The sequence below is a fragment of the Stenella coeruleoalba genome (genome assembly GCF_951394435.1).
Source record: "Stenella coeruleoalba genome assembly, chromosome: 8".
Classification (NCBI taxonomy): Eukaryota; Metazoa; Chordata; class Mammalia; order Artiodactyla; family Delphinidae; genus Stenella; species Stenella coeruleoalba.
Window position 1 is genome coordinate 6,561,508 of NC_137154.1, and position 23,394 is coordinate 6,584,901.

Sequence of the window (23,394 nt, forward strand, 5' to 3'; positions counted from 1 at the left end):
GGGGACTAGAACCTGGGAAAGCAGCCCCCGCCCACCAAAACCTGGAGACTTGTTGATGAAACCACCCAGGGGCTCACATGGACTCAGGACAACCTATACGGACTTTGAGCTGTGCTCTCTCCCACGTAAGGACTTGGACGCTTGGCCACAAGGTCTATTAGGAAGGCCTGACCTGGCCTACTTCCCAAGCCCACTGTACTTCCTCAGCCCAGCCAGGGCGCTAAGCTGGCTATTTTTAGTCCCCAAGGACACACCAGTAAGGTCAAACCAGACCTGGAGGTCCCTCCCCCAGAGCCTTCCTACAAAAGCAGGCAGTGGTAAAACACACAATCTCGGTGTGGCTTTAGCTTCATCACCAGTCTCAACTGCAACATCTGATCCAAGTGCCTGCCCCCAGCCACTGGAGCAACTTCAGGTTGTAGAAAATGGCTGTTTCCGTTCTTTTGCAGGAGGGGACTAAAACAAGATGAAGGAGGATGAGCAGTGTTACATATTCATCTCTTTCCTTGGGAAACAGCTTTATTTACAAAACAGGTCTAAAATAAGAACATGAAATAACAAGCCCCTGGGAAGAGCAGGAGAGCTGGCTTTTGGGGACCCACATGTGAAGAAGCCCAGGTGTCCAGGCAAAGGGCCGAAAGGAGGGCCAGGTGTGTGAGGGGACCTAAAATTTGAACTCCTTGTATTTCTTGCTGCCCCCACGGCTGTCCTGGGGCTGAGCTTTCCGTTTCTTTTGCTGTAGGAGAGAACGAAACAGGTTACAACAGGTTAAACAACTGGCTGATCCCCAAAACAAAGAGTGGGCAGCCTGACAGAGCCACACACGTCTGTGGAAAAAGTACTGAAACTGGAATTCTCAGAGTTGGATGAGTTCCCTCCCCTCCCTGTGCCTGTTTCATCATCCTTAAAGAGGGCAGCCCACTGGAGGATTCCTAGGTTCCCAACCCCAAGGAAGCTCAGGGCAGCAGGCACTGCGTCCTCCCTCCCTCTCACCACTAGAGGACACCAGCCCACTGAGAAAGGCGGCCCTGGTCCCTGGCGCTCACGAAGCCAGGCTCCTGTGTGCGCGCCCACCTTCTGCTTGGCCGCGTGCTCAGCCACCATGTCACTGAAGTCTTCTTTCTCCACTTGTGCCTGCTGCTCCCGCACGTGCTCCTCATACTTCTGGGTCATGGCCATGGGATCCAGCTCCAGCTCTTCGGGTGCCAGGGCCACTTCCACACCTTGTAGCTCGGGGGCCGGGCCCTTCCGGCTCATAACCTGGAAGAGGAATCGGAGCCTTGTCATCTCCAAAGGGGAAGCTCAGAAGCCCTAGCTCCTGACCCACTTCCCAGCCCCCAAAAGCGGTATCCTCCAAGTGCTCACCGTGGACATGTCATAGATGTGGGTTGATCCCATCATGGCGCCCCCAACAGTGGCCGTTCTCTTCTCTGGCAACACAGTGAACAGCTGAGGCGTCTCACTTCTGCAAAGGACGAGGGGGTCAAGCCCAAAAAGGAAAGGATAAAAGGGTCTCCAGGAGGGACAGCAAAAGGAGTAAGGGCAGCATCCCCACAGAGCTCCCCAGCGAGGTTCCAAGATACCCAGGGGAAAAATTCTGCCCAAGCTGCCTCTGCAAGTCATGGAGACCCATGGGAGGAAGAAGTGCCACCTGTTTCAAGAATGCTACTCGAAATACAACAGCAAATCTACCAATACCAACCCAGACCATGACTTCATCCCCACCCCTCCCCCTGGAAGAGGTGAAAATCTATTCTCACAAAGCAGCCAGAAGGAAAAACGGAATTCACATCCTGTCACTCCTTTGCTCAAAACCCTTTGAGCCTTCTGATCATTGTTTGAATAAACCCAAACTCTTTACCATGACCTATAGGGTTCATCATCTGGTCCTGTACTTAATCCCTGCTCACTACAGTCTAGCCCCAATACCCTTCTTTCTTTTTCTTCCTCAAAACTTGAGACTTCTGCTTCTGGATAAGGAGTAACAGGGACCAGATTTACCCTCCCACCTGAAACTATCAAAAAAGGGGCAAAATATATGGAACAGTGGTTTTCAAGTCACTGGACACGAAGCAACGAAGGACAGTGACTCCTGAGAGACAGGAAACAAATGAGGTGATTCCTTCAATTGTCCATCCTACTGCACTGAGAGTTTCCAGGCTACAGAATAAAGAGGGGAACTCCTGTAGAGCCCAGAGGACTCTAGGAGTTGAAAGGATGAAGCTGAAAGTGCAGAGAGACTACGGTGACTAGAGATCACAGGACAGAGAACTGGAGAAGAGAAAGCAGCACAGAGACTCGAGAACTCAAGAGACCTACAGAGAATCCCCTCAAGTTCTCAGGTGAGTACTGTGTGGATGGAGACTACCAAGGCCAGGGAAAGAACCACCCGTTAGCATTAGTGGTATCATACATGCCTGCGCTTCACACGGGACTGGGAATAGTGCCTAGTCCCACTAGCCAGACTGAAAAACCTCCTGATTAACAGGATATTGGATAGAGTATAGGGTCTTGTGCCTCAATAGTGAAGAGGACTGAGCACTGCTTCAGTCCTGCCTAATGAACCTGAAAAGCAAGACCTGAAAGAATCGAACTGTTTCCAAGTACCTTAACTGTAACCTTGAACAAAACTAAAGAAGATTTATAGGACTATGAAAGTATTCTGGACCTGACAAGGTACATTTCACAAAGTCTGTCATCCAATCAAAAATTACCAGACATGCAAAGAAGCATGAAAATACAATCGTCAATGAGGAAAACAATCAATGCACTTAAATCAACCCAGAACTGGCACAGATGTTAGCATTAGCAGGCAAGTACATTAAAATGTTATTATAATTGGATTCCGTATGTTCAAAAGTCAAATAAGAGACACAGGAGATATAAAAAGACCCAAATCGCACTTCTAGAGATGAAAACTACACTGGATGGGATTAATGTCAGATTAGAAATAGTGGAAAAAAATATTAGCAAACTTGAAGACATAGGAATAGAAAACTTCTAAAATGAAATAAAAAGAGAAATGAGAAATTTTTTAAATGAACAGAGCATCGGTGAGCTGTAGGTCAACTTCAAGAAATCTAATAGATGTATAATTGGAGTTCCCAAAGGAGACGAGAAAGAGAAGGGAACAGGAAAAAATATTTGGAGAAATAATGGCCAGAATTTTTCCAAAATTAATAAAAACTATAAAGGCACAGATTCCAGATGCTTAACAAACCCCAAGTAAAGAAACAAAAGATGGGACTTCCCTGGCAGTCCAGTGGTTAGGACTCGCCACTTTCACTGCTTTCACTCCTGGCTTTCACCAGGTTGGGGAACTAAGATCCTGCAAGCCATGCAGCATGGCCAGAAAAAGAAGGGAAAAAACACCCCACCAAACCGTTTTAACAAAAGAAAGAAATACGAAGAAAACTACACTACTATGCTGCACTACACTGCATGTCATAATCTGTTCAAAACAGTGATAAAAAGAAAATCTTAAAAGCAGCCAGAGAAAAATGGCACAAATGCACAGAGGAACAAAGGAAGGATGATGACAGATTTCCTGCCAGAAATGATGCAAGAAAGAAGACACTGAATCAACATCTTTAAAGTAATGAAAGAAAAAAAATCACTGTTAACCTAGAATCCTGTATCTTTCAAAAAGGAAGGCTACTACATGGTTATTATTTTTGTTTAAATGGTCAATTATCTTTTAGAGAGATTTAAATAATAAGAATTGTCTATTATCATTTCCAGTGTTCTTTTACTTGCTCTTACAGTTCTTTCTGCCCCAGCTCTCAGCCCAAATACCTCTTCCTCCATAAGCCTTCCCAAAGGCCTCCCCACCACCCAAATCCCTCTACATCCTATTACTCAGTTTCCTTTGCTACACGTCTTATCCACATCTGAAATTATCTTGTTCTCTGATCACTTGTTTACCTCGCCTGGCTTTTTCACTGCAGATGTCCCAGTGCCTAGAGCAGTGCCTGGCACAGAGCTAGTGTTCAATAATTGTTTAAAAAGAAAAAGGGGGGGCCGGAGAAAAAGTCAGCCAGTCCACCTAGAGGCTGAAAATCCTCCCCTCTCAGCCCTCCCTGGTTCCCTCACCCATCCATCGCCTCCTCAATCTTCTTCTTCCTCAGTTCAATGAGTTCAGGGGTCTCCATTCCAGCTGGCACTGATGAGAACCCTCCAGGAGTGATGAGGCCACTGTGAAGAGAGGAACAAGCTCTGGAGTAAAGACAAGGCCCCCAAAGACAGACATACCACTTCAGAGAGGCAGACTCTCTGCTTCCCCCACCTGTCTGCAGGGGTAATGAAGCCCGTCTCATCTGGCTTATCTTCATCACTTTCTTCCTCTTCCTCTTCTTCTGAAGACTCTTCATCAGATGGCTCCAGCTCCCCCCAAGGGGTCCGATCAATCTCTTCTTCCTCAGTCTTGGTCTGAAAGACATCACTCATTCATTCAACAAATGTTTACTATATACCTATTATGTGTCAAGCGGTTGTAAACAGAGGGATATGAGAGTAAACAAATAGACAATAATCACTACCGACAAAGAGCTCATATGCTAGTGGGGAGCTTGCATTACATCTCAGGAAAACATATGTCCCTTTTTCAGACTTTGAAACTTCAGAACACACAGCTCTCTGCTAATGAAGCTATAAACCAACTATCTCTGAACTTCATAACCTTAACTAAGACCAAGCTTGCCAGCCGTGGCCCATACCTGAAATTCAGCAGCATTGGTTCCAAACACATCCCCATAGAGGGGTTTCCCGGTCTCATCTACTGGGGGTTTGCCCCAGCCACCAGCATGGTACCCAAAAGAACAGCTCTGCAAGACAGGAAAGCAAGTCAGTTCCACTCCTATGCTCCAAAAGAAACACTGAAGCCCTAAAGAAAAGTCATGCTCCAAAGTACAGAACTAACACCTGGGAACTCTGGAGATTATGATTTCAGAGAAGAATTAAATCTTATAAAGCATTACAAAGCAAAAGTAGTAAACAATAAAAATCTGGAGGTAATAGGATGGGGAGATGGGAGCAGAAAGCATGCTAATAAATTCAGCCTTTGTGGCAGAGTCCATGCTATCTGAAACTGAAACATACACTTTAAAAAACATTACTCCAACTTCTTACTGATTTTTCCTAACTTTGGTAAGCTTTTAGAATCTATTACTCTTAAGGGACAGAAATTTTTATCTGAAGTTTAACAATTACTTCTTTTTCACTTTAATAAATCTTTCCTTAAAAAAATTTTAAAAATAAAAATAAGTTCAATGCCATTCCTGAGATAAAATTATATCTGTCTATCTCTCTGATAATATCAGAGAGATTATCTGGAAACACATTCACCAGATATTAAATTTGGTTATTTGAGTGGTGAAATGTGGGTGATGTGTTTTCATCTTTGTACTTGTTAATTCTGATTGACCACTTTATGACAAGCATCTCAGATTCTTTTTTAAAACAAAAACCATTACTCCTTTAAAAAAAAAAAAAAAAGGACACATGGTAGAATGAGAAAAGGGAAAAGAAAATCATCCTCTAGTTAAAAAGTAGAGCCAGGGCTTCCCTGGTGGCGCAGTGGTTGAGAGTCCGCCTGCCGATGCAGGGGACACGGGTTCGTGCCCCAGTCCGGGAAGATCCCACATGCCGCGGAGTGGCTGGGCCCGTGAGCCATGGCCGCTGAGCCTGCGCGTCCGGAGCCTGTGCTCCGCAACGGGAGAGGCCTGCATACCGCAAAAAAAAAAAAAAATGTAGAGCCAGCTAAGAATGAAAGAAAGGATAGTACTCACCTCGGGGATAGGCGAGTTCAGCCCAGGGATTTTCAGGTTGGGGTACGACGGGGGTGGTCCATATCGCTGCATGGCAATCAGCCACGGGGGAGGGACCTTGTGGGCATTCTGCAGGAAAAAGAGGACAGGATACCATCTGCCCAACCCTATCCCCTTGTCTCTCTCCTGCCCCAATTCCCAACCCCTTCTCTACTTTCCCAGTCAGATAACTGGCACTCACTGGTCCTACTGGCATCCCCAAGGAAATCCTCAGCTCATCAGACAGATCTCCTGGCTTCTTCTCCTTCAGTCGTGTCTCAAACTCCTTCCCCTGAGGAAAAAGCCAAGCATGCTGTATTGTGGACACCAGACACACGCTGGGAGGTCAATTGCAAGAGGACATGAGAACAAAGACGAGATGTCCCAATCCACATCAGACACAAAGTCCCACTGAGGGCTACCCAGTTCCCACTCTGATTCTCATCACTTCTTTTCCTGGCTAGAGTAGGGAAAGGAATAAAGGCCAGGAAGTAGGGAGAAAGGCAAGACTCCCAGTGCAGTCACTAACCCACTATGAGAACGTGGCCAAATCTAAGGACAGCCTTTCTCATCTGCTAAATGAGGACGTTCGAGAAGATGATCTCCAAGGTCCTTCCACTTGAAAAACTGCACGGTGATTATTTCAAGCATCAGAAAAAAAATACTTTTCTCCTACCCTCAATACTAAACGTTTCCTAAAAGCATCTGCCCTTGGCCCCTCTGTTCCTGAACCACCCACAATAAACAATGATCACCTCAAAGACATAGTCTGCATTTCTCTTTCAGAAAACTACCTCATTCCAAACTCTAAGGCTGAGGGGAGGGGCCCCGTACCCGCTTCCAGCTTCCAAACCCCTTTTGACCAAGAGTTACACAGCCATGCCCAAAGGCCCAGCCTTGCCTCCCCGCCCCCTCCCGGACCTCGTAGTACAGGTCCCCGTGGATGGTCAGCTTTGGCTTGGTCTGCCACTTGAAGAAGGCGTCATGCAGTTTCTGGTAGTCAATGTCGATCTTCCCCATCTTGGGCCGAACCTTCTCGCGCATCTTTGACTTCATGGTTTTCTGTTCTTCCTGTGGGGCATGGCAGAAGACACACCATAAAAGGTATTCACCAAGTTCAACTCTTGGTAGGTCTAAATCCCCACTCCCAAAAGAGACAGAGGGAAACCTCATTTGGCTCATTCCGAAAGTCACCAAAATCCTTCCTGCTCAAGCCCCTCAAAATTACATGATCCACGCTGAACAAAATAGATGTAACATATGCAATCAGCCTCAGCTATCTAGGTCAAATATTTTTTAAGCCATCTGATCAAGAGACTGAGCTCATCAGTTGCCTCTGCAGAGAGCTAGGTGACTAGAATCTAACTGGGAGGCAGTTTTCACCATGTGCTTTGGTACCTCCTTAATTTCTGCACTACACGCAACTATTACCTAATGAGAGTATTTAATTAAAAATTTTAAATTCAAGAAGTTACACAACCACCATACATTTCTAGCCACAAGTGCATCAGGTTCACACAGGGGGCAGAGAACTACAGACACAGCAACCTGCAGAGGGAGGAGTCACCGTGTGCAAATGAGAGAGTTGGCAAAGTGCAGGCAGGGGGACAAGGAGACAAAGGGGCAAACCGAACCGCACAGAACCGGAAGTCTCAGCGGGGGCGAGAGCGAGCTCTGAGCATACAGGTGAGGTCTGCCTTTTGTGAGATGTCCTTCCCCTCCTGCCCTCCCTGCCATGTGTGACATGCAGTGCTGACTTCTAAACTGAAGAATAAATAATCAGACAATTAATGTGTAGGTGGGTTTTGGGAGCCAGCTGCAATTTTGAAGCCGGTTGCTGCTAAGGACGTGGATCCCCCAGGGCAGATCTGAACCCCAGCCAGGCCCTCACCTTCTCCTGCAGGGCCTCCCGCATCTCCTGGATGCCTGTGCGTTTGATGAAGTCGGGTAGCTCGAAGGGGGGCTTCTCAATGCCTCGTTTGCCCTGCAGGTACTTGCGCTTAAAACACCAGTGGCGAGGCACGGGCACAGAATTCCGAGTGGCCTTGAGGTGAACCAAGAGCTTGGGGTCCTGCGCAGTCACGTCATGCATCTCCACAACGTCGGGCCGAGCCACAAGCTGGAAAACACAGCAGCACCCCTCTGGAAAGCCTGGGCTTCGCAGATCTAAAGCTTGCCTGCTTGCTCTTCCTCAAAGGGCCCGTCCCGGGCCTCCTTCAAAGCCCTCCTCCCCACCCCGAGAGCAAACCCCCTGAGAGGTTCCGGGAGCTCCTCGTGTGCTCTCCCAGCTGGGCTCCAGGCCTTGATGGAACGTCTCAGCTCTCACCTGCTTGAGTTCAGCCACAGTGAAGCGATTCATTCGGCGCAGCTTCTTCTTGGACAGCTTGGGGGCTTCTGGCTTCTTTTCCTAGAACAGGACATTTTTTCTTTTTCTTGGCCTCACTGCACGGCTTGCGAGATCTTACTTCCCCAACCTGGGATTGAACCCGTGCCCCCTGCAGTGGAAGTGTGGAGACCTAACCACTGGACCACCAGGGAAGTCCCAGAACAATCATCTCTTGTGAGCAGGATTCTTAGGTGTGAATCAGACCGCCCAGCTTACCCTGAAACTAAAGCCACCAAAGGACTTCTCCCCTGCAAGAGTTCCCCATGGTCCCTCGCTGGCTGTACCTCAGCTACTCGTCCCCAGAGCCCTTGTTTCCCCAACAGGAGAGCGTGGGCCTCACCTGCTCGTCATCACTGCTATCATCATCGCTGTCCTTGTGCTCCTCCTCAAAGCCCTTTTTCTTGGGGGCCGCAGAGTTCTCCAGTTTGTCAAGTTTCTCTGGCTCCTTCTCCTTCTCCTTCTTCACGTCATCAGTGAGCTGAGGAGGCAGACAGCATGGAAACCCCAGCCCTGGGCCCCTCCCCGGTTCCTGAACCTGGCACTGAAGAGGTGCCCTCCTCCCCTTGTCCTGCCCCATCCCTGCCCCTACTCTGCTAGCTCTGCCCCTTCCGAAGGCGCTCCTCCTTGTACCTTGAAAGCCTCAAAAATCCTCTTGAAGAAGATGAAGTTGGGCTCATAAATTTCAGGCTCTTCAGTCACGTACTCAATTTCCACATCAGCCGCTGGGGAGTCAGAGCCACGGGAGCGGCTTGACTCTTTGTCTCGGTCCCCAGAGCTCTCAGATGATGCCCCCCGCACCCGCTGGGGCTTTTTCTTCTTCTTTCGGTTCCGACGCTTCCGGTTTTTCTGCCAAAACATGGAAAACCAACTGGGTCAGGGAATCCAAGCACCATGCTTGCCTCCCAACCGCCAATCTCACCCAATTTCCCCAAGTGACTGAGAAAAGAGGCCTCGAAGTCAGACCACAAAGTTCTACGCCTCTCAAGCTGTGTGCCTCTGAGTACATTACTGCATCTCTCAGAACCTCAGTTATTTCAGCTCTAAAATGGAGGCAGGCATCACACTCAGAACTCAAAGGATTTAGCCAATTGAATAAAAAATACCTGTAAGACGCTTTGGACAAAGAACTGGCAAGAGACAGCAGCTACTGCTTATTGAACACTTAGAATAGGGGTTATTTTAGGGCCCAAACCCTCTCTCTGACATCCCTTCCAGATCCAGCTCCATCCATACCTCTTTTTTAGATATGGACACTGTGTCCTCCTCAGTCTCTGACGCCGAGTGGCCCAGGGACGAGCGAGCATCTGTCTCCATTTCCTCTTCGTCTGTAAGGGAGGAAGGAGGCCATCAGTCTCTTCACGGTAACCCCTCTTTACCAAGAGCCAGTTTCTCTCTCAAATCCTCCTCGGGGGAGGGAGGAGGGAAGCACACTTGGCTGCAGCTCTGCAGGCTCTGTCCCTGCAGCCCTTGGGACACGGTGGCACACTCACCCTGCTGAGAGTTCATCTCTTCCTGGCGGCTCTCCTTTAGCTGCAGGATCTTTTCCAAAGCCTGGGGGATCTTGGGGCCCACAGAGGGGTCATCCATCTGCCAGAGACAACCCAGGCAGAGGGGGTGATCACAGTGCCCTTTTTCCTCCGACTCCTACCTCTTGTACTCGAAAGCCTGCTGGCCAGGTGTTGGGAACAGCAGATAGGGGACAACACCAACTAAATTCAACCATCCCTCAGCATCCCTCAAAGTGAAGCCCAGAACCCTACCCCAGAAACGTCTCCCAGACCCTACTTCCTGCCCTACCTAAGTATGTTTTAAGTAAATATGGCTCCCCGCACCCAACCCCACCCCCAGAAGTTCTCCCATCTTCTCTGGAATCCTTCTCAAAAAATCTAGAAACAGTCCCTTTCTAAAACACTCTCCTGTCCCTAGGAGGAAATCAGCAATCTCACCTCTCTGTTCTCATCTCCAGGAGGTGGTGGGGGACCACGAGGCCGAGGAACAGGGGCCCCCATAGGCAGGACAGTGGGAGTGGGACCCACTGGAGCAGCCACTGAGAGGAGAAAAAACAAAATCTCAAGTAAGAAAAGACAAATCACACATTTTAAAAATTACCTTCCTTGGGGCTTCCCTGGCGGCTCAGTGGTTGGGAATCCGCCTGCCAATGCAGGGGACATGGGTTCGAGTCCTGGTCCAGGAAGATCCCACGTGCCACAGAGCAAGTAAGCCTGTGTGCCACAACTACTGAGCCTGTGCCCTAGAGCCCGCAAACTACAACTACTAAGCCCACATGCCACAACTACTGAAGCCCACATGCCTAGAGCCCATGCTCCACAACAAAGAGAAGCCAACGTAATGAGAAGCCTGCGCACCGCAAAGAAGAGTAGCCCCCACTCGCCGCAACTAGAGAAAGCCCGTGCACAGCAATGAAGGCCCAATGCAGCCAAAAATAAAATAACTAAATTTTTTTAAAAAGAATGATTTGAAAAAAAATCAAAACATAAAAATTACCTTCCTTGCTTCAAAGTCAGGGTAATGGTTACCCTTGGGAGAGGGGGTGGCTAGAAGGGTGCAGGGCTTCTAGGGTGCTGGTAGTTTTGGTTCTTGGTCCAAGTGCTAGTTGTATGGATGTATTCAGTTTGTGAAAATTCACTGAACTGTACGCTTACAATATGTGCACCTTTTCATGTGATATATACTTAAGTTAAAAATTGTCATCATCTTCCTTGCCCTTCCCTTCCATTTCCACGGTCTTACCTCGAGGACCCAGAGGAGTGCGAACACCAATTTGGCCCATGTCTTGTGGGGGCCGAGGGACTGGCGTGCCCATCTTGGCAATCTCCTGCTGCCGTTCCTGCTCCAGTAACACAGCTGCCTATGAGAGGGAAGTAGGAGTTGGAGACACCGCTTTGGAAATCCATTGGGCAGGCAGCATCTGGCAAATGCAGCCTTACAGCCAGGTAACTGGCCCAAGGAGAACTGATTAATCAGGTACCACCCGTGTTCTGACATCCTCGCCACACCCACACTTCCAGGCTATTGATCCAAGTGAAGGAGCCCTCTTACCACAAAAGAAAACCCCTGGAAATTACACCAATAAAAACCCTGAGAAACTTCTGGTTCCTAACAGAGAATTTAATACTTAATAAACACTACCTTCTGTTTTTTAACAAGATTTTTCTTCCCCAAGAGATTAAGTTATTTCTAAGGACACTGAACTCTTTTCTTGTACCTGCCCCTCAAGATCTAGCACAATCTGGGCAAAGACAGTACTCTGTAAATATTTCCATATTTGTTGCTGTTAATGCTTATTTTCTAATACTCCTGAGTAACGTATGGGGTAACAACTGATATAATGCGTCTCTGTGGCTGAATGTCTTATGTATCATTCCCTAACTCAGAGCCATCACGTTTAAACTAAATCTGATACAAATAACTAAATTAGCCCAGAGTTCTCTCCAATGTACCTCAAATGATATCATGTAAGACTAGTAGGGGTCAGGAAACCTTTTCTGTAATGGGCGAGTCAGTAAATATTTTAGCCTTTTCAGACTGTCTGTACAGACTCTGTTGTGTATTCTCCGTTTGTTTTTGTTGTGTTTTTTTAAACGATCCTTCAAAAATATAAAGACCATTCTTACATCACAGGCCATACAAAAACAGGCTGTACTCCACAGTTTACCAACCCTTGGGCTACATGAAAGAGAGAATTATTTAGGAGATACTGGAACTTAGATGAGGATGAGGTAACCTCCACGGAAAACTTTTTTTTTTTTTTTTGTGGCCATACCATGCGGCTTGCAGGATCTTAGTTCCCTCACCAGGGATCGAACCCAGGCCCCCAGCAGTGGAAGCGCAGAGTCCTAACCACTGGACCGCCAGGGAATTCCCTCCATGGAGAACTTGAATGGTACTTCTCGTTTTAGACACTAAGCACTAGCAGTGACAGACAAAGAACTGGACCCTGAGGTCAAAGGTTAAGATGAGGGAGGCATTACCCGCTTCTGCTGCTCCAAAAGTTCATGTTCCTTCAGTGAATGATCTCCCTGCTTAAAAAAGAAAACAAGCTCATACCAGCACCAATACCCCACAGGCCAGTCTGCCACAACTCTGCTTCCTGGCGTCCTCTTCCAGCCTAGGGCCCAAGTCTTTGGTTCAGACCTTCCCAGAAGCCTTGGCCCCAGGATCCGGCTCTCTCTGAGGCTCCACTCCCCTTTCGGGACCCTGATGAGATCCAGGCTCAGGCCGCCACCTGCCCTACCTGCTTGGCACGCTCCTCCTGCTGCATCAGCAACGCCGCCTGCTGCTGCGCCAGCTTTAGCCGCTCTTCCTCTGACAGCGCCACGGGATCGCCCACCCGGAGAGGAGGAGGGGGCCCCAGGTTTGGTGGGCGGGGTCCAACTGCCATAGGAAAGCCAAGGCCAAGGCCGGGTGGGGGTGGTGGGGGTGGCGGAGGAGGTTGCAGAGGAGGGAGTCCCATGGGGGGGGGTGGCATGGGAATCCCAGAGAGCTGTGGGGAAAATAAGACCGTTAACTAGGCAGCATTTATCTAACTGCAGACATTTGCTGGGGAACTGCTATAAGCCAGGTGCTGGGATGTGAAGTCAAATGACGCATAATTCTTGCACTCAAGAAAAGAATACTCTACAGCAATATCAAGGATATCAAGAATACTCTATAGCAATGTTAACTCTGGGGCACCAACTAATGGAAGCTATCAACTCGCTCTCCAGAAAAATATCATGAACACAGACTTTGCATACAATTTCAGGAGATTCAGGGACACCTCAAAAGGCCATCTAAGAACTCCTCATCCCACACATAGAAGTCCCTGGACCCCAAGTCAGAGCCACTGCTCTAAAGAAAGAGAGTCAAATCCTAGATCAGAAAAGACATGCAAGTTGAGAGGAGCTGGAGCCACTGTGCCTCCAAGGACTCACTAAATATAGAGAATATGAAATCAAATCAGGGAGTAAGCCCTAGTTTCTCACTGAATAATATGGCAACTGTGTGCTGGGAGGGCAGAGAAGAGGGTGATTACGTTCCACTAGGGGAGGAGTAAATCAGGCTTCCAGATATTTAAGCTGAATCTTAAATGACATGTAGTATTTGGAGGAGCTGACACCGAGGAAAGAGGCAAGGATCAGGACCAAAGGAGAACTGAAGAGTTCCCAATACTGTCATCACAGTACCTCCCTGCCCAATCGGCTAGTTGCATCCCTCCCGTACATTCCATGTGAGAGTATGGGCTACTGTGAGTAGAAACGGATCTTATCAAGCCGGACAATCTCCTTACCTGAGCTGACATAGGAGGGGGAGCAGCTTTGTCCCCATCTTCACCTCTCAGAACGGGCCGATTCAGGACGATGCCAGTCTGAGAAAGAGAAGGACTCTGAGTCAGCCCAAAAGGAGTTCTTCCACTGAACAACATTCGCTCTGTTCAACAAAATTTACCCAGAGTCTGTCTGCCAGAGCTCGGACTGGACTCTCAGGAAGACCGATATATCTGAGCAGGCAAGAAGAGGCAAAAAGAGCAAGACCCCACTTGCTGTACGGAGATACGTTAAGAACGAAGACCGAGTTGTGAGGGATCATTAATGCCTCCTCGAAAAGCTCGGCCTACCCTGATGTCCCGCCACCAACACTTACCTGGCGGGTGTAGGTCTGCAGCCGCTCCACCAGCTCCTCGCGAGTCCCTGCTGGGCAAAGCACAGGATCAATGGGGTAGGTCAGGCGGAGCAGGCCCAAGTCAGGCCCCCGCGGCCAGCCTCCACCCCCGCCCCCGAGTCTCCGGGGTAACCAGCTCCGCTTCCCCGCAGGCCTGCACTTTCCCGCTCTTGACCTCCCGTGCTCCTCACCCTGGATCGGAGCTCCGATCTCTGCTAATTTGGCCTGAAGCTCCTGGGCAGCCCAGGCACCATAGTGCCCAGGGGGCGGCGGCGGCGGCAGCTGCAACTCCCCTTTAGGGGGTTCGGGATGCTCGGCCGCCATCTTAGCCGCAGGAAGGCGCGCGACCAACCCGGAAGCTCGGGCCAGCCTCCCAGCCCACTTCCCGGAACTTCCGGCAGCGCTCGAGGGTTGTTAGGCCTTTCCGATTAGGGCCCACCCCCTGCCGTTCTCCAATGGTGCTAAGCGGCCTGGTCGCGAAGCCTTCTGGGAGTTGTAGTGCGCAGGTCACGGTCTCTGAGGGTCAGAAGCCGGGAGGGGAGAACAGTGGCCGGCCACGGCACCGGGAACACTGGGGGCCGGAGCTGGGGCGGGGCTGCGGGGAAAGATGGACCTGCCCGGAGGGCGTGCTTTCATCGTCTCACGGGCCGCAGCACTGACGTCCCGCCTTCCGGCCCGACTCCCTGGTCGGGCGTGAGAGGCCCGGACGCTTACGTTCCGGGGAGACTCGTTCCCCCGGCGGCCGCGCGCTGTGGGCGCCAAGCGGGAGGTTGCAGCCGATGCCTGTGATAAAACAGTGTCTGATTGTCTGCCCGCCCACCCCCGGCCCAGGCATGGATGAATGGGCTGAAAGGGGATCGGAGCCGGGAGCGAAGTGGGCCCTCCCGGCTGAGCTCCAGCTGCCGACCTGGGGGAAGGGCCACACTAAAGCCCCTTTTTCCACCTTCCTGGCCGGCTCAAATGTCATCTCCTCTAAGCTGTCTCCCGCCTTTCCTACCCTGGAGTGCCCGTAACACGTCGAAACCTCCACCATTTGTTTTGAATTCTTTCTTGCCCTTTCTCCGCACTTCCAACTCCAAGACAGGAGTTTTTACTGGCTCGCAGTACCTGGCGTTAAGGAGGCGATCAATAAATGATTACTGAAAGAAAAAAAAAAAAACACAAATGTAACAGTCTTTCTGGCTACAGGATTTGGGTCTTTTTTAGTCTTGAAAATAACTCAGGGGATTCCCTGGCTGTCCAGTGGCTAGGACTCAGTGCTTTCACTGTGGAGCCGGGGTTCCACCCCTGGTCAGGAAACTAAGACCCCACAGGCCTCACGGCGCAGCCAAAAAAAATAAAGAAAATAAACTCAGGACCTTTTCTTCCCTCATCCCCACCAGCCTACCATTGCAGCTGACCCTGTCTGCTGCTCCCCTACCTCACCAGTGGCCTGTGCCCCTGAGGGAGGGATGGGCGGGTGCCCCATGCTTGCCCACCTTCTACTTCTCCCTGTCCTGACCAGTCAATTCAGTTAACCTTCCCCCCTCTGCCACTAGCTGTGAGGTCCCTCTCCCATTCTAGCTCTGCTCTTTCACTGACGGCCAGGCTCCCGTCCTGTGTGAGTGTGTGTGTGTTGGGTGAGAGAGCTGGGAACCTCAGAATGGTCTCCTTTCCCCCTGACACCCACATCTTTCAGATCTTCTCTCTAGCATGCTCTATTTCACCAACCACCCCCAACAGAGGAGTAGCTGGGAGCAGGGAAAAAAGAATGGGATGTCAGGTCCAGGGAAGGTGAGATTTAGGAGAGACAAAGAAAAGGACTGGACCAGGAAGGTTGCTCACATCCTAACCCAGGCTAGGAAATTCTCTTTGCTCCCACCCAAACCTGGACCTTCCCCTTTTCATCACTACCACCATCCCAGTCTCCTGACACTCCCAGAGGAGAAGCCAAACCCAGAAAGGACAGAAGAAAGAACAGCAGTGCCCTCCCCTCCAGCTTGTCAGCCCACTCAGGCAGCACCATTCCTGACCCAGAGGAAGTGTCTTTCTGCTCCCTGTAACTGGAGAGCCACTGCAGGTCATCTGAGGCCAAAGGCCCCAAAGCATGTGTATGTGCTAGGGAAGAGGTTGGGGGTCTCTGAGGCAGGATAAACTAAGGGCCGATGGGTGAAGATGCAATGTAGCCAGGGCCAGAAAAGGACAGGCCAATTGGGGCCTCATTCTCTCCCAACAGCCCTGGGACCCAGGCAGGATATGACCCTCCTCCAGTTGTGCGGAAGGGAAGACTGAGGGGCAGAGAGACACTGATGTCCCCAAGGGGTCAAACTGGGACCACAAGCAGTTCTCTTGACTCTGAGAGTCCCCATTCCCTTCTCCTTAACAAGGACCCTCACACGATACCTATCTGTGTGGGTCTAGCACGGAATCCAGTCCCCTCCTTCCCATACCAGGCAAGGTCCCAGTTTGGGGTGGCTACCCCAGCTCCAGGATCCTTGCCATACCAGGCCAGGAAGGCAGGAGAAAGCAGGGGTTCCTGAGAACCACATAACTAAATGTGCGGCTGGGGCTCTTGGTGTCTGGTACGACTTTGGGAGCTGCTGCTGCTTGGCTCCCAGGTGGCTGGAGCTAAGGACAAAGAAGGCAGTAGAAAATTCAGGATCCTCACACAGAGTTCACACAGAGCCTTCACATGTATCATCTCTGCAGCCTGAGAACAGCTCCAAGAACAGCTCCCTATTGTAGAGCTGGAAGCATCCAGGCCCAGGAAGTTGCCTCTTGACTCCGGAACTTAAGTTCAACCCGGGTTGAACTTGGGTTCTCTGATTCCCAGCACACAAGTGCCTAGGCAGGGGTCCCGGGCCCACTACAGTTCTGGCCAAGAGTGAGTGGATCTGGACTCCCGGTGCAGAGTAGGAGTGGGTCAGCAGCAGGGGCTGGAAAGGAAAGGGTCCCTAGGGGTGTGAGGAAAGATGGGACCAGACCCCAGGCTGGAGGGTATTTCTCGGCTGGAGGTGGAAAGAGGAGAAGGGGGTGGGGGGAAACCATGTAGGTACTTGTACATGTACCTGTGTCTCTAACTCTCCCAGGGCCTACCCCGCCCAAGGGTGACCAGTGGGGCCCAGCAAAGCCGGAGTATCCAGATACCGTCCAGGCCTCAGTTTCCCCTCCTGTAGAGTGAGGGCAAGCAGCTGGCCACCTTGGTGTCCAGACTCTGCAAAGGCTGCCCAGGGAAGATGCCCGCATGCGAAGACGCCACTCGGAGAGTGTTCTCGGGGAGCCTGCGAGTCAGGGCTGCCCCCTCCCCTTCCCACTCCTCTTCCCCTCCCCCTCCCCTGCTCGCCGGCCCCCGCCCCCGCCCCGCCTCCGCCTCCGGTGTGCGATGGGGGGCGGGCGGCGGGCAGAGCCAAGAGCAGCGGAGCTGAGCTGACGCTGCCACCTGATCCCATCCAGGCACGGAGAGGCGAGCGACCAGCACTCTGCTCGCAGGGCCCCCAGCGCCCTCGGACCCTCAGCGGATTTCGCGGCCAAGGTTGGGAGGTAGCGGCGACCACCCTCAACCCGGGTCAAAGCAGAGCTCGCTCAGCGTAAGTACTGCAGCGGGACGGCCTGGGGCTGGAGGCGCGGGGGTGGACCGGACCAGGATGGGGGATGCCGGCTGGGCGGGAGGGTGCCGTGGGGGCCAGTCCCCGAAGAGCATGAGGAGGCGGGCTCTTGGCCCCCTGCAGAGCAGGAGAGGACGCGGGTGAGAGAGAGAATCTGGCCTATCCCTTATGGGGACCAGATCCCAGTGACCGATCCCTGGGGGAGGCTGGGATGCAATTGAGGGAATGGGGGCTGGGAGGGTGGGCAGTAGTGATGAAGAGAGGAGGATGAAGGGAATTCAGAGGCAGGGATGACGTGGGGGTGGATGACAGGGAGAGGGGACTGGAGGAGGGGGGGCTGACCTGGCGCAGGCCGGGGGTTGGGGGGGAAGAAAGGAAGGAAAAGAGGAAGGTTGAAAAATATTTGATCTCCTGGGCCACTAATTTGCAGCCCGCTCAGCCCTTGGCCCTTTCCTCTTTAGTGCACTGGGCAGTTGCCCTACACAGTGGGCTGTGCCATCCTCAGGTAAGGATAGAGTCTCCAGGTCATCCGACGGTCAGATGCGGGTGGTCCAGGCCAGGGTGCCCCCCCCTCCTCCAAAGGCACCAATATCAGCCCTAGAGCTTACAGGGAGAGAGCAAAGGGCTTATGTGGGAGTGGGTGGGCATCCAGGCCGGTTTGCAAAGCTTTGGCTAGCTAAACCATTTCTTCTTTGGTTCCCTGGAGAAAGGAAAGCAATTTGCAAAACCAGGCAGCAGCCTGAGGTTGATTGTTCTGACTAAAATTAGCACTGATTTTCTGATGAGGCTGGGCACCCTGACTTGTCTCGGACGACTGAGGGAAACTCTGTCTCCACAGAGAAGGCACCGGGGATGCCAGGGAGTAGTCTGAAACATGTGAGGGGCAGGAGCCAGGGCTGTTGCTCTAAATTCTGGCCCCAGCAGACTGCCGCCCACCCCACACCGCCCCGGAGGTTACAAAGAGAAACCCAGCCCCAGGTGGCCCCCTTCCTGGGTGCCAGTGACCTGACTCCGTCTCCAGAATAGGCATCGCGGAGTGAACTTGCCAAGGGAAGGGAGGCCTCCTCCAGTGTCCGAGCAGCACCCTCTCTCGGGACCTGGAATGTTTAGCCTGGCCGAGTGCCCACCCAGAGGAGACAGGGTTACTGCTTTGAAATACCTGAAGGTCTGTCATGGAGAAAAAACGGTTCGTGTGGTGTAGCAGGGCAGTACTAGCAACCATGAGAGTGGGAGGTGGAAGGGGACAAGGGGAGGAGGGCGCCGCCAGTGGCAGGCTGATCCCAGCTGTCCCAGAGAGAACTTCTGAACAGCCAAGGCTGCTCAGAAACGGACCAGGCTGTATGTGAAGGCGGTGAGCATCCAGTCATTGACCGGGAACACGCAGAAGCTGGTGCCCACCTTGGAGGGCTGGTGTCCAGGGGATTCTTGTGGTGATGATACCCTGTACCCAGTGGGCCTCAGACTGGGGTCTGGCTGGCTGCCCAGGGCTAAGCCATGGAGGGGAGTGGGATGGAGGGGGCTACCAAGCACCCCATCACCCTTCTCTATATGGCCTGGCTGAAGCGTCTCCCAGGGAAAGTCCCACTGCAGCTCTCTCCAGGCTTGACCTCTCCTTGGCTGACCCAGAGGCCACTGAAAAATAGGGTGGTTTCAGTGAGTTGAGCAAAGATGGGAGTAGGCTGGCCCTCCACTTGGCCCCCTTGGGAAACTCCTGCCTGGTCACCAACTCCTCTAGGCAGGATAAGTGACAGGGAAAGAAGGTGTGCATCTCGAGAGGGCCTTGGCTGTGGCTCCCTCCTGCCGGCAGCCTCACGTGGGCAGCGCCAGCCCTCCTCTGCCCTAGCCATCCTTGAAGACAGAGGGACCTTAGCTTGGTTGCCCTCTGTGGCTGGACCTTTCATACCCCTTGGCTCCGGGAGGATTAAGGCTATCTGCAGGGGTGGAGGAAATCAGGTGATGGGAACTGGAGAGAAGGGAAAGGCGTAACCAGTACACCTTTCCACCCAAACAGGTTTAAATGTAATCCAGGATTAATTGGGGGAAGGGGGGGCTAAAGGAGAAGGATTGGAAGCCAAGTGCAGGGGCCTAGGGGAAGGTCATGGTCAAAAGAGTTTTACCATTACCTCAACCCTCCTGGGACTGAGGTGTCCTAGTTCCACACACATGCACATGCCCATAACGTTCCAGGCTCCCCCTCCCCTTTGGAGACGGGTGTGTGCGAGGATGAAGCCAAACCTGAACCTGGAGACTGAGGCTGCTGAGACAGAGAGCCCACCCTAACTGGGGGGCAGTCATTGCTACTGAAGCTGACTTTCCCCTGGAGCTGCCCTTGACCCAAGACAATCATGTGCGGATGGGTAACTGACCAGAAACCAGGCCCTTCTCCTGCCTCTCACTGCTGCCGCTCAGCTGGGATAGAGGCCCACCTCTCCTGGAGAGTCTCAGCAGAGCAAGCTCTGTATTCCCCTCCCCCCTCCCTTGGCCAGGCACCTCTCACTGCAATCGTCTGATGAGGTGGCCAGGGTTTCAGGTGTCTGGGGATGGAATCCAGATAGGGTTCCAGGATTTCAAGTCCTCCTTTCTTTCCCTCGTGGATTTATTGGTCTTGGGCCCTCGGGGCTCAGAAGCATGCAGGATTGCCAGAGTCCAGGGCAGGGATGGGGAAATCAGTTCTCTGTAGAAGCAGCACACATACTGTCTGAGGGCATGGACTTTGGAGCCGGAAGGAACAGATCTGAATCCAGACTCTGCTAATACCACCTGCATGACCACGGACAAGTGACATCATCTCTTAGAGCCTCAGTTTCCTTGTCTGTGAAATGGGAATACCTATGTTAGGCTTGCAGCGAGGATTAAATGGGATTAAGTGTGTGGTAGTATAATATGTAGAGAAAGCCTCTTCCTCATGTCAGAGACTCAAGAAAGTGAACACCTGGTCAGTGTTTCTGAGGAGCTCAGCGTCTGGGGAGTCAAGACCAACTCGTTGGCTGAGGCAATGAGGCAAGGAGTCCTAGAGGAGAGGAAACCCCGAATTGAGACTTCTGTGCCCTGAGCCAAGTGCTGGTGCTAAGGCACATCTACAGGGGAGACAGACACAAATGGCCATGAGACAAAGACAATTAGGGGCAGGCAGAAAAGCAGAGACAGGGCTCAAGGAAGGGAGTGGCTACAGCCTGAAGGGCTGGCCAGACCCCAGAGCGTGTAATTCCACCCAAGACTAAGTTATCTGGAGCAGTGTGGAGATAGGGTCATGGTAACAGGAGGTAGGAATCTGATCTTCCCTGGCCTCTCTGCTCACCCCACCCTTTGCAGCTCTCCTTTGCAGCAGTCCTGTTGGGGCTCGGAGCCCATCTTCTCTGCCTGCTACAAACCTGTTTGCCTCCTTCTCCTGCCAGGCCTCACAGGAACACTGGCCCTGCTACCAGAGCCCCAGGAGCCCCCATGAGTGCCGGCGAAGGCAGTCCTGGATAGTGAGGCCCTGGCTGGTCCAGGGGTGGGTACCCCATCATGCCACCCATCCTCCAGCGCCTGCAGCAGGCCACCAAGATGAGCCGCAGGAAAATCCTGCTGCTGGTGCTAGGATGCAGCACCTTAAGCCTCCTCATCCACCAGGGGGCGCAGCTCAGCTGGTAAGGGGGCGGGGCCTCGGTGAGGGGGCGGGGCTCGGCAGTTGGGGTCCTCTAGAAGTCAGCTGCCTGGTTAGCGTTAGCAGAGGGGAGCTCTCCTCGTTCCTTAAAGCTGCCAGAAGAGTCCATCTTATGATGGGCTTTGCTCCTTCCCTCTGTTCTGAAAGCGCTTTCCATACATTCTCTTTAGATTCACACAACCTCCCTGGGCAGGGACTTCACTGAAAGGGTTGAGTGAGTAATCTGGAATTCTATTCCAGCTCGAGTCTTCCCTCGGCATCTCCTTCTGAGTGCCTCCCTGTCAGAAGGCAGAGATGTTGAATATTCTCCAAAGTGAGAAGGAACTTTAAGACTAAAAAATGAAGTGGGCGACTCCATAAACTGCAACTATGAAGTTTATTGTGGGTAACTTACATACAGGCAGGAAAGAACGATCGGACAGTCAATCCAGAGGCCTCCGCCACATTCGCCGCGGCACCGAAAGGGGTACAGGGGGGTTTAAAGGGGCCAGAGCTAAAAACAGAATCTGACTATTAGGGAGAAGCACATCCGCGTGGATGGGAAGGACGAGGTTCCTCCCCGCCCCCGGGGGGGTGGGTCTCATGGCCATTAACCATCTGCATCAGCAAAAGACACTCTTGCAGTTTTCACATGGGATGAAGGCAAGCGTAAAGGTTGGCAGGGAACTTATCGGGCTTGGACGCACCCCTTGTTCGTAGGCTAAAGCTCAGTTTCGCAGAAAGGGGAGGGGGTAGGACTGTGGCCCTACGATGGAGCTGACAAGATGGAGACAGTGTGTTTCAGCCACACACCCCCAGAGAAGTGCAAACAACTTCTCACTACTGTTGTGCTGGCCAAGCCTCCTCACTTCTCTGAGCCCATTTGCTCATCTATGAAATGGGAATGATGTATGTGTGACCCAGCCAGTCACCCTGATACAGGATACCATGTGATGACTAGTAGCAACCCTGACCCTGCTCCTGGCTCACTGTGAACCCAGTGAATCCTTGCACCCCCTCAGGGCCTCAATTTCACCATGTGCTACATGGTCTGCCCATGAGAACAGTGTGAATGGGCCCCGTCCCTCTTGCCAGATGATTTGCTGGTCTTCAGGAGCATCCATGCAGACGTTATCCTGAACCCAAACCAGCCACTGATAGGAAGTCTCAATGGTATTCTCAAAGCTGCTTAGAGTTGTCCTTGTTACATGACGCTGAGGATGGCAGAAAAGAAACAGCAGAGTGACTCAAAGTCTGAAGGGAACTCACAGGTCACCTGTAATCCCGAAGGCCCTTGTTTCAGGAATGAGGAAACAGAAATGAAAGCTTCATGAACGCTAGGATTATTATGTTTTTTATACTATCATATTTCTTGAGCCTAGAACGGTACCTGGCACATAGTAGATGCTTTAAAAAAATACTACTTGAATAAATAAATAAGGTTCCAGAGGACTTAACAGAATCACATAACAACAGGTTCCTTCAAAGCCCATGCCACTCACCTACAATGTGAGTAGCCAGTGGAAAGAAAACAGAGAGCAAGAGGATTTGGTGACTTAATCTGAGTTGCCAAACTTATAGAAATGATTTTTCTCCTTCTGTTCCTCAGTTTGTACATCTGTGAAGTGGAATTCCTCAAGGATCTCCAAGGGCCTTTGTCCTTGTGTTATCTTTTATGTGTAACGAAGTTACCTCAAAACTTAGCAGCTGAAAACATTAAACATTTATTATGTCACTCCTGTGGGTCAGGAACCCAGGTGTGCCCTAGCTGCATACCTCTGGCTCAAGGTCTTTCACGGAGTTGCAATCAAGTTGGCTGCTGGGGATGCAGTCTCATCTGAAGCCTTGATTGGAAGGGCTCCACTTATAAGCCCATTCAAGTGGTTGGTGGCGGAGCCTTCAGCTCTTCAAGCAGGCTGATGGACTGAGGGCCTCGTTCCTTGGGGACTGTTCCCACCTGGTACCTCCTTGTCCCCTGCATGAGCTGCCCTAGAGAGAGTGAAAGATACCAAGACAGAAAACATAATCTTTTTATAATGTAATCTCACAAGTGACATCCCACTATTTCCGCCCTGTTCTACTACCTAAGAGGCATCAATAAGTCCCACTCATATTCAAGAGAAGGGACATACACAAGAGCGTGAATGCCAGGAGGTCAGCAGGGATCACGGGGGTCATCTTAGAGGCTGCCCACCATACGCCTCTACTGTTCTGTGGGTAAAGCCCAGGATGAGCCCTGGCCCATCCCCACCATCCTTGGGGAGAAGCAGGGTCAAGCCGCACCCTTCTTACTTCCTCCTCCCTGCACACCCCCTGAACCCTGCAGGTACCCCA

At 51.6% G+C, this 23,394-nt stretch overlaps 1 protein-coding gene across 3 annotated transcripts; it reads right to left on the minus strand.

Moving 5' to 3' along the window:
• Positions 1-499: 499 nt before the first annotated feature.
• SF3B2 (splicing factor 3b subunit 2) lies at positions 500-15,229 on the minus strand. Of its 3 annotated transcripts, none has more exons than XM_079930527.1 (22): positions 14,043-15,229; positions 13,834-13,880; positions 13,481-13,558; positions 12,446-12,694; positions 12,183-12,233; positions 10,942-11,059; positions 10,137-10,237; positions 9,681-9,777; positions 9,424-9,515; positions 8,821-9,036; positions 8,531-8,668; positions 8,131-8,211; positions 7,696-7,923; positions 6,726-6,875; positions 6,007-6,096; positions 5,787-5,894; positions 4,716-4,823; positions 4,286-4,428; positions 4,093-4,194; positions 1,366-1,465; positions 1,075-1,260; positions 500-736 (listed from the first exon to the last, which is right to left on the minus strand). In XM_079930527.1, exons 1-22 carry the CDS (start codon positions 14,173-14,175, stop codon positions 665-667), a joined length of 2,688 nt encoding a protein of 895 aa, XP_079786653.1. In that variant the 5' UTR covers positions 14,176-15,229; the 3' UTR covers positions 500-664. The 3 variants fall into 3 exon arrangements, with proteins under 3 accessions (XP_079786653.1, XP_079786652.1, XP_079786654.1); XM_079930526.1 differs by having other exon boundaries at positions 13,834-13,883; XM_079930528.1 differs by lacking the exon at positions 12,446-12,694 and having other exon boundaries at positions 13,834-13,883.
• Positions 15,230-23,394: the final 8,165 nt, after the last annotated feature.

Excerpts from the sequence above, each read along its gene's own strand:
- SF3B2 (XM_079930526.1), bottom strand. The coding sequence starts at position 14,175 with ATGGCGGCCGAGCATCCCGAACCCCCTAAAGGGGAGTTGCAGCTGCCG. Across the intron at positions 12,234-12,445 it reads AGGAGGAGCGTGCCAAGCAG|CAGGGAGATCATTCACTGAA; the intron begins GTAGGGCAGGTG and ends TTCTTTTTTAAG. Across the intron at positions 5,895-6,006 it reads TGGGGATGCCAGTAGGACCA|AATGCCCACAAGGTCCCTCC; the intron begins GTGAGTGCCAGT and ends TTTTTCCTGCAG.